General features: G+C 49.3%; 1 protein-coding gene across 1 annotated transcript; it reads left to right on the top strand.

The window, feature by feature from the left end:
• Positions 1-317: 317 nt before the first annotated feature.
• On the top strand, positions 318-1,549 carry LOC116882512 (proline-rich protein HaeIII subfamily 1-like). Its single transcript, XM_032882986.1, has 2 exons — positions 318-399; positions 771-1,549. The coding sequence occupies exons 1-2, from the start codon at positions 318-320 to the stop codon at positions 1,547-1,549; spliced, it is 861 nt and encodes a 286-aa protein (XP_032738877.1).
• Positions 1,550-9,659: the final 8,110 nt, after the last annotated feature.

Raw genomic sequence — 9,659 nt, 5'->3', positions numbered from 1 at the left:
AGAAAACACTCTCCCCCACCCCTGCTGTACTTTGGCAGGACTTTCCTATCACAAAATATTATTCTGCAATCTTAAGACACCTGCTGATTGACAGCTGGAGATGCATGGGAACATCTCGTGTCAAACTGGAGGGAAGGATTTTTTTAACTACAATGCTACAGGATTTTGTGATGTGGAAAAATCAGTCCACGTTTCCATCTAAAATACCGTATCTTTGAAGCAAGTGTCATTTTTTTCCCCCGTAAAATGAATTTCCAGGACCAGCTGCGATGGGAAGGGCAGAATCTTTAAAACGCAGGGGTCTGGGAAATAACGCAATGCCCCCCCCAACCCCCGCCGGCTTAAAAGGCCCCGTGGGGCGTTCTCAGAGCCACCCGGCCGGGCTGCCACGTGGCGCAGGTGAGCCCAGACCTGCAGGGACCCGCGAGGATGCGCCGGCCTTCTGCCGAGTCCCCCTCCAGGCCCTGGGCCGGCTCCCGGCCCGCGCTCCTGCCTCCCAGGCGGGGCCTGGCGGGCGCAGCCTCAGTTTCCCCGGCTGCCTCTGCGGGTGGGGACGCGGGCGGGAAGGGGTCTGCACGCGCTAGGCCCGGCCGGCCCGGGAGGCGCCGGGCTGGGAGGTCCCGCCGGCCTCCGGGGCGCGACCCTCTAATCCGCTTTAGCCAATATATTGTGCGCTTTACTTCGGCAAAGTAAACAGGGCGGGCTAACAAGTGGCGGCCGCCGGCCCGCGACTCCCTGACCCCGGGGTCGCGCCCTTTGTTCGCCCTCAGTGGGGCCGCCCCACCGCCCGCTGCGGCTAATTGGGGCGCGTGCCGCCGCCGCCGCCGCCGCCGCGGACCCCGGCCCCTGCTCCGACTGCGGACCCCGGGCCCTGCTCGGACCGGACGCGGACGCGGACCCGGACCTGGACGCGGAGGCGGACCCCAGACCCCGGCCCCTGGCTTGGCCGGGAACTCGGACCCAGACCGGCACGCGGACTGAGAGCTCGACCCGGGACCGCTGCGCGACTCAGGACTCGGACTTGGGCCTGGGGCCCCGGCTTGGACCCCGATCTCTGCCCTTCGCAGACCCGGCCGCGGACTCCGACTCCGACTCCAGACCTCGGTTCGGACCCCGGACTCCGTCCTGCCCCCTGCGGACCCGATGCCCGGCCCGGGTACACCCAGCCGCAGGCTCAGACTTCAGGCTCTGCTCTGCGCGGGATGCGGACCGCAGGCCCCAGGCCCCACGCCCCAGACCCGCTGCCGACCGGCCCCGCCCGGGCCCCGCAAGGACCCCGCCCGAGGTCCTGCGCCGCGAGCCCGGGGGCTGCCTGGTGGAGGCGCTCGCGGGCCTTCCCGCCACCACCGGAGCGGCTGCAGGCACAACCCTGTCCCTGCCCAGCCCGGACTCTGGCACCAGGGGGCTGCATGAGACTAGCCCCGGTTGGCAAATGAGCCTGGTCCGCGGACAGACCGTAGGCAGCCCCCAGGGCCGCGCGCGCACCTGTCCCCCTTGGGGGAAGGACCCCAGGACCCCTACAGGAGGCACCTCTAGGCAGGGCCCTTAAGGCTGGGTGGAGGTGCAGAGACAAGAGGTTCACTGGACCCTGTTTTTCTTTCTTGCTCTTTATTTCTGCGGGGAATCCGGCAGATGGGAAAGAAAAAGAGATCCAGGGAAGCAGAATTCCGAGTCCCAAGTGAGGGAAAACAGGGACCTTCAGACCCCGCTCTGGCTCAGGGGCTGTGTCCGGCACCAGGCCTCACAACCTCTCTGGGGTCTGCGGACAGCTCTAGGGAGGGCTGGGGTTGAGAAGATATTAGTAAGGCGGTGGTCGCTGAAGTCGGGCCTTGGCCATTCTGTGTCCTCTGTGTTCTTTGTTTTTCCCTCAAATTCTGGGCAAGGTTATACTTTTTACCCCAAAAAGCTTCTGTGACTCAGCTCCTTGCAACTCTTTTTTTTTTTTTTTTTTAAGATTTTGGTCTTTATTAAAAAGCACTTTCTCCTGTAGTCAGGTGCAGAAAGGAAAGAGGAAGGAGTCTTGGAAGGTTTTGCTTTGAAGAGGAGCCTGGTGGTCTCTAGTTCTCATTCGCCCCACTCCTCATGAATCTCATAGCTGCATTCGCTCACCTTTGTTAGGGAGCCTCTTTTAAATGTTGCTTGTGTTTCTGAGCGTGCTGTCTGTGGGGTGGAACGTTCTAATGCGGAGTCCGGCCTCGGGAAGGTGTGGTGTTCTAGAGCCGTGAGCCATGCCCCTCTGCTGGAGGACGGAGCGGAGCTGGGGGCGAGCGGGCAGCCAGGCCAGCGCTGGGTACGCTTCCATATGTGGTGCCGATCTCTGCCGGAGAGGGAAGGGCCCTGGAGTCGTGCCCTGCATGGCTCACCGTCCCTAGTGCTATTTTCTAAAGAACCCAGTCTCCTCATTCACTGTCCCCTTCCTCATCGTCGGTCCCCCACCGCCGCAGTCCCTACCTGTCCTTTCTCTGCTCTGACGAGTAATTAGTTCATCTGATCCGCTATGTGTGCCCCTGCAGAATGCGGATGTCTGGACCTGGGCCCCGGGCCAGCCCTCCCGGAAAGAACTGCCACGGGGAGCCTCTCTGCAGGCAGCCAGGTGTCAGTGGTCCTTGCTGGTGTGTGACTTAGAGATTTTCCCTGGCCGTCCTGGTCACCTGCTTGGTCTTTTATACCAAAACGACTGGCTCGGGCCTGCCGGCTTCAGAAAGGGCAGAAAGCAGGGGGAAGGCTCAGGTGAGGCTCAGAGCCACCCTGGCTGCGTGGCTGGGGAGATCCTGCTCTCGGGGAGCTGGCCCCCACTTCCCCCCAGCAGAAAGGGCGGTGGACAGAGAGCAACCCAACTCCCGAGCTCAGGCGAGGCTGCTTGGTCGGGAGTACTCTGGAGGCCCCAGCGGCAAACCTGTGTCTACTATTTTACCCCGGACGTAGACTCATCCCAGCCCAGACTTGAGGGGGAGATCAGGATGCACCTGGCTGGGAAGGGTGGACGCCTCAGATGACCGAATCTGGCTGCAGGGGTGGGGGACCACCAGAGCTGGCCAGCTTAAAGCAGTTCTGGGACCCAGATTTCAATGAGGCTCTGTTCTTCCTGGGAACGATTCTTACCTATAAAATAAACCTGTGTGTGTATGAGTAGGAAGAGGTGGGTGGTGATGTATAAGAAGAAAGAAAGAAGAAGCAAGCAAGCAAGCAAGCAAGGCAAAATATCAAAGTGGCATGTGTGGCTTAGGGTCCCAGGCCAAGTCACTGTTCCACCCACGTGGGCCTCAGTTTCCCTGGCTTATAGGGAGGCATCATCATTTTTGTTGCTTCTTCCTCTCGGGCCGTGAGATCCCGTGAGACAGAGACAGGGGAAAACACTGAGTAAATTGGGACGCGCTTGTGGTACGCACTCAAGGTGCTCTCCTTATTAGCACAGGAAGAACCCTTTACTGCAAGGCTGCTGATGCGTGATGGGAATTCCTAGCGACTCCTGTCATACCTGACCCGGCCCATGTGCTCTGGCTCTTTCTGTTGCCCCGAATGGTATGGAAACCCTCTGCATCACCCAGAAGAAGGACGTGTGGGCCAAGCGTGGGGAGCAACTGAGCAAGATAAAGAACGTCCTTGTCCCCTTAAGGCTTCTGGACAGGACACCGAGATGGCCCCCAATTTCAGGGATTGGCTTTGACGTTTTGGAGACCCTCCTCCTTCTGACACGGACACCCGAGAGCCCTGAATGTTGATCCCAGAGTCTAAGCCCAGACTCTATCTGCGGCCATACCCAGCCTGGCTAGGGTAAGGGTCTGCGGGGCCCAAACCCCGGCCCAACCCCCCAAACGTGACCTTCTCTCAGAGGAATCCAGCCCCCGTGTCTCCCAGAGCTGCCGGCCCTTGCCTCACTCCCCAACACGGGCTGTGCCGCTTTTGTCCTAATGACAAAGAATGAGGTCAGCTTGGTTTGCCTTCCACAAATCACCATTTATTCCAGGCAAAGACTTTTCTGTATCTGAGATCGGTCCTTGTTATCTACAGCAGGTTGTGTTTTCGCTGGCTTTGGATGTTTGCACATGTGTAATGAGAAAGGAAGGGGCCCAAAGTGAATGCGGGACGGCCGGCCTGTTGCCTGCTTTAGGGGCTCTCCAGCAGGACCTCGGATCAGCTCCAAGCCGTAGGGCGGCAAAACTTGTATTCCTACATACACATACACATGCGTGTGTACACACACACACACACACACACACAGACAAGCGCGTGCTCACGCGCGCACACACGTATCCCAGGATATCCTCGTGTTGTTAACATTTAATGTTCTAATTTTAAATTTTGAGGCACCAACTGGCTGTTTTAAGAGGCTCATTCAGCCTGTCTGCCTTGGAGCTATTTTATTTACAAGTCTTTGCGTGGCGTCAAAGGGCTCTGTGTTTCTTGCAGACTGTGTTCGGGAGGTTGAGTGTTTTGGTTTTTGGCCGCAGCTGGTTAGTTTTTCCAAATCTGTAGATCCAGGTGTGTGTCGAGAAGGTTTTTGTTTTTGGTTTTTTGGGTTTTTTTTCCCCCCAGTGAGAGAAGTTTCCCAGTAAGCCTCGGAGCCCTCCTAGAAGTTTCCAGCATTCTAGGTGTGAGAGACTGTCAATTTCAGGTTGTCGGTGTCGGGGAAGGAAGCAGCTGTCACTCCTTCTAGATGAGACGGTGCAAAAGGGGCCACCTTAGAAGCAGGATCGCGTAGCCAGTCTAGAATACAGAGTTGAAAAACTGGTTAATGGGAAGATATTAGCCAAGGCTGGAGCCTTTGAAGATGATTAAAAATCACTTCCTGGGAGCCTCATGGAGAACCAAGCCTGTGCACTTCTCTCTTTATTTTGAAATAGATTCTTTTAAAATACAGGTTCCTCGTGTGAAAATTATGTCGACTCATATTCGCAAATTCCAAGCCACCCCTTACCGATTGCTTACACTACCCCTTTCTCTTCGTTAAAAGAAATAAACTTCGTGTCCTTTTAATATGAAGAATTTCACCGAAAGTTGCTCTATAAATAGCAGGAAACAAAACAGAACATCAGCATTGGCTCTGTTTTCGAGTATTTTCCTTTGCAGCCATTAAATATTATCTTGTCCTTCAATGATAAATTTAGCTAAAACACTTCTTGACATGTTGTAGAAAGGGCATACATGCAAAATCCTGCTTTACCCTTGTCTCTGTGTTAACCAGAACTAAAAGCACCAATATTTAGGCACATTCAGGAAAATGAAACTGTCATTATATACAAGGCAAATTACTTGCCTGTGTGGTGTGAAATCATATTAGATTTTAAGAAAATAAAACGGGAGTATTTTGGTAAGACCACCATGGTCAAATCTGAAACAACTTGAAATTGTCCCCTAAAAATTCCCTCATTCTGCATGCGATTACTTCGCAGGCAGCTTGGGTTCTTTGCAATCATTTTAAAGAACAGATCTGTGAAATCTTGATTTAAAAAAAAACGTTCCTGCTGTCCTTTGCAATTTAACAATAAGCCTTTTGAGTTCTAAATCAGGATTTATTTCCTTTCTTTTCTTCTTTATTCTAAGGGCTTATAATTTACCTAGCTCACTGAGAAACTGTATGGCTAAGAAATGATGCTAAAGTTCTCGTTTCATCTGGGGGAAAGAAAACAATTGAGCTGACTTTCAGCAGTATTTAAAAAAAAATTAAAATAAACATGACAGTTTCTCAAGTTTAAAATTGCTTTAAATGTATAATAGCAAAGTCTGCTTAGATGTGATTCAAGAAGACTATATAGTTATTGAAATAATGGCTATTTCAGGCTCCCTATAAAGGATTGATACGATGCAAAAATATTTCAAATAAATCAAGGCTTTTCAACATGTGAAACGAAGACATTCCTTGGATATTTGGGGAGAGAAATTCTATTCAGATTTTCTGATGTTTTTCATTTTCATGGAAGTTGGTAACTGTCCACCAGAAACTGTTAAATTCCAAATTCCAATCTGCCTTTAATTGCTAATGCACATTTGCTATAGGTGGCAGGCTAAATTCTTTAGGAAAGTGTCGGTTTCCCAATGGGTGATGATTGCATTTGAGGGACTGCAGAGTTGAACAACTGAAACAAATCCAGTGTCCACTTCTCGTCCACAGTTAATTTGGATGTTTAAAAACTTTATTTTCTTCTGTGCTTTTTCTCATTCCTTACGTCATGCCGAGGACCTCACTTTGGCATTTGATGGATGCGTGTGTGACCAGGGGTATCTGTCTATCGTCCTTAATTCATTTTTTCTGATTTGTGTTGTTACTACTTGGGAATGAAAAAGATTCACTGTGATTCTTGATCTGTAAGGGGAAATTTTTGATGCCGGTATGTATGTATTATTATATACAGTGTATTCACCATATACAGACGTATATGTGACCGAACACACATTTGCTGCAGACTTCTGGTCGTTTTAGGCTCTCCTTTTATTTGAAAAAAAATATTTAACCTCTTAAGAGTGCTTTCAGCATTGTTAGACTTTTTAAAAAATATACGTACGCAGGTAACACATCATGAAAGGTGAATGTGTGGACTTTGCGGGTGTGTTACATATGACCAAAGAGCTGTCCCGGTGTTTCTGAACAGGCTTGTGAATATGTGGGCAGGGAGTTACTACCCATCAGTTAGGAGGGAGCGTGGGGCGTGCTATTCATCGTCATTGGGGCAGACACACTAAGTCTGTTCCATATATATGTGGATATATATGTATTTTAGGAAAGAAGACACAGAAATGGTCTGCCAGCTTTTTTTTTTTTTCTTTTTTTCCCGGGGAGAGGCGGGTGGTTGCTAGTGTAGATTTCTGCCCTCTGTTTTCTTCTTCAAACATGCTTTTCCTATAGCTGGAGTTTTATTTCGGTCGTCAGTGAACTATGCCAAGGTTGACACGAAATGGGGTGAACGAAAGCAAAGGATTTTGAAAATGCTTCGTTATGTTTGCAAGGAAGGAAGCCTTTCCGTGGGGCTTCCTTGCACTTCCTTCCCCAGCCCGAGACCCCCACTCGATGATCTTTCCCTCGGTTTACCGGTAGCTACACTAGCAGGCTTCTTTCCCCTGGCCCCCTTCCACAACCATCTCCGTAAGAAAAAAAAAAAAAGCTTACCCAAGGTAAATTGGTGCCAGTGAGTTTGTGCACAAATCATGGAGCGTACAATTAAAGCCTGCATAAAGTAAGGGTACACATTATTATGAAATAGATAGAAATGGAATCCCAAACCGGCAGACTACTTTGAGATCAGAGAAACAACAACAACAACAACAACAACAACAAAAAGAAAGAAAGAAAAAAGAAAAAAAAAAGAGAGAAAAAAAAATGTTAAAGCTTGTTTGCCTTTCCATGCAGCACCCTTAGCCTCCCAGTAGCTCCTCAAAAGGGCACATTGTCTGGGATGACTGAAGAAGGGGCATCTTACCCAGGAACCGCCACGCTCTGACAATCTCAAGCTTATTGGGCAGCTTTGAAAACATCATTATTCTTGAGTGTGCAAGCTGGATGTTCAAAACCCAAGTGAAAATGTAAGTTTTCACTCACACGCATCCTGCTTGCTTTAATTAGATTAAACGCATCTGTTTACGAAGTCCTTGGAATGCCTTGGATACTGACATTTTTTAACCATTAAAAGTCACGGCGTTGGGAAGAGACAGTGAACTGGAATGCCCGTGGCCTTCCTAGGCTGGTGTGAGGCCAGAGGCTGAGTCGGGGACACGGGGGCTCAGGGGCAGAGCAGGAAGTCGCCAGCCGCATTCCCATTAGGCAGATCTGGGGAGAAATCAGGAAAAAATAACTGTATAAGGCCGATAGTGTAAACATCCTGCTATATCAAGAGCCTTCCTAGGACTTATTTTTTTGAGCATCTGACCTTAGGCGTGGTGTGGCCCACAGGCACAGACCAAGTTCTTCTCCCAGGAAGACTGTCCATCGATAACACTCACCGACAACATAAATCTTCTAGGTTTCTTTTTTGATAATTTGAGCATATTTTAAAAAATTATTTACTTCGAAAAATGTAATTTTATAGCAAGTTGGAAAAAGACTTGAAAAAACCAACCTAAATAATGCCCGGTGAAATTACCAGAGAGCTATTATTTTCCTTGAATAAAGCGGAATTTGATTTCTGAATTCGCAACCAAATTATATGTAAATCCTTGCCAAGTACAGAGGGGATAAAAAAAAAATCGTGCGTTCTCAAATATTGTTCTGACTCATCCAACTTCTTGTTTTACCAAATAAAAATTGGGAGGAGGAAAATGGCATTAAATTAACTTATTACTGTGTGTGAGAGAATGAAAAAAATCAGCTAATAAAAAGGTTAGCAAGTTGGTATGATTATACAATGATTTCAGGTGAAAATTACAAAGCTGATATGCTAACATTTGCTTATTGCCTTCAGTAATGATACAGTTGTCAAATTTGTATTTTGCCAAAGGAACAAAAGTTGTAAGTGGCATAAGGTAAGATCATCTCTTTCTCTTTGTGGCTTTTTAAATTCAGTGTTTTAATCCACCAATTTAATCACAAAACATGTATCACATTACTTATAATATTTATAGTGTTTAGGGAAGAGAGTATAAATAGATTACAGTGTGTGTGTGTGCGTGCGTTTGTGAATGTTATCACAAAGGTATGCACAACTTCAGGGTTTACCCTTGGGAGCAGTTTTGTGTGAAAATATATTTATTTTCAAAATCCCGGTTCGATCATTAACCGCGCTTGCTCATTATTTTGGAAAAACAAGGTTTGGTATTAAAAGGGCCCGAGACAGTGTGTTTAGATGCCTGCATTCAGCCAGTCCCTGAAAGCAGTTTGTAGTTCTGGAGTCCCCAAAGTTGCTAAGCCACAGAATGTCTAATGTGTTTTTTGAAGCAGTTGAACCATGCAGTAGAGATGAGTGGACGGGGTCGGGGTGGGATGTGTAATGGCCATTGGTGCTTGGGTTCTTCCTCGGTGTGGAAAGAAGGCTCTGGACGGCTCTTTGGGACCGCCCGGCAGATACTCAGCTTGTAGGAACCTGTTCTCTTACCCTGCAGCCCAGGTTGGGACTGGGCACTGTAATAGGGAAGAAAATTATAAAGTACTGTGCTAGACAGGAGACACTGTCCTTCTGCTGTATTGCTAGAACACGGGCACGGCATTCCTGCGTCTCAAACCGCTACAAGGGTGTCCATTTCTGAGGAAGGAGGAACACAGAATTCCTAGGCTTCCAGCTCTGGACCCCCACAGTCCTTGAGTCTGGGAGGGCCACCCTGGACCTTCCCCTGGAAAAGAGTGAAACCCACCCCATTGTGAAGTCACCCCTGCTTGGGCTTTCTCTGCTCTGCCTGTTGTCAGCAGCTGTGAAAAGTGAAAGTTGGTCAGCGTTTCAGTGAGAAGATGAACAGGAAAGCATTTCATAAAACTCCATTTTTCTCATAGGAGTTAGAGAAGCCGTCCCTAGAAAGAGGCTACACTCAGACCCTAACACCCAGCAAAACCATTTTGGAAGATTCCTTAGTATGTCCTGGATATTTCCCCTCCCCACAAAACCATGTTTGTCATGGGGTGGGGGGCGGGGGGTGTCCAGCCACAATTCAAGGCCAAGATCAAAGGGGTCTAGAGAACTTCTAAGCTGGGTCGGTGGTCAGCTCAGGCCTGGCAAGGCTGCTCCAGCCGCCCCAGC

Source organism: Lontra canadensis, unplaced genomic scaffold (genome assembly GCF_010015895.1).
Source record: "Lontra canadensis isolate GAN:19392208 unplaced genomic scaffold, GSC_riverotter_1.0 scaffold84, whole genome shotgun sequence".
NCBI classification, from domain to species: domain Eukaryota; kingdom Metazoa; phylum Chordata; class Mammalia; order Carnivora; family Mustelidae; genus Lontra; species Lontra canadensis.
The sequence above is the reverse complement of the archived record's forward strand: the minus strand, read 5'-3'. Positions and strand labels throughout refer to the sequence as shown.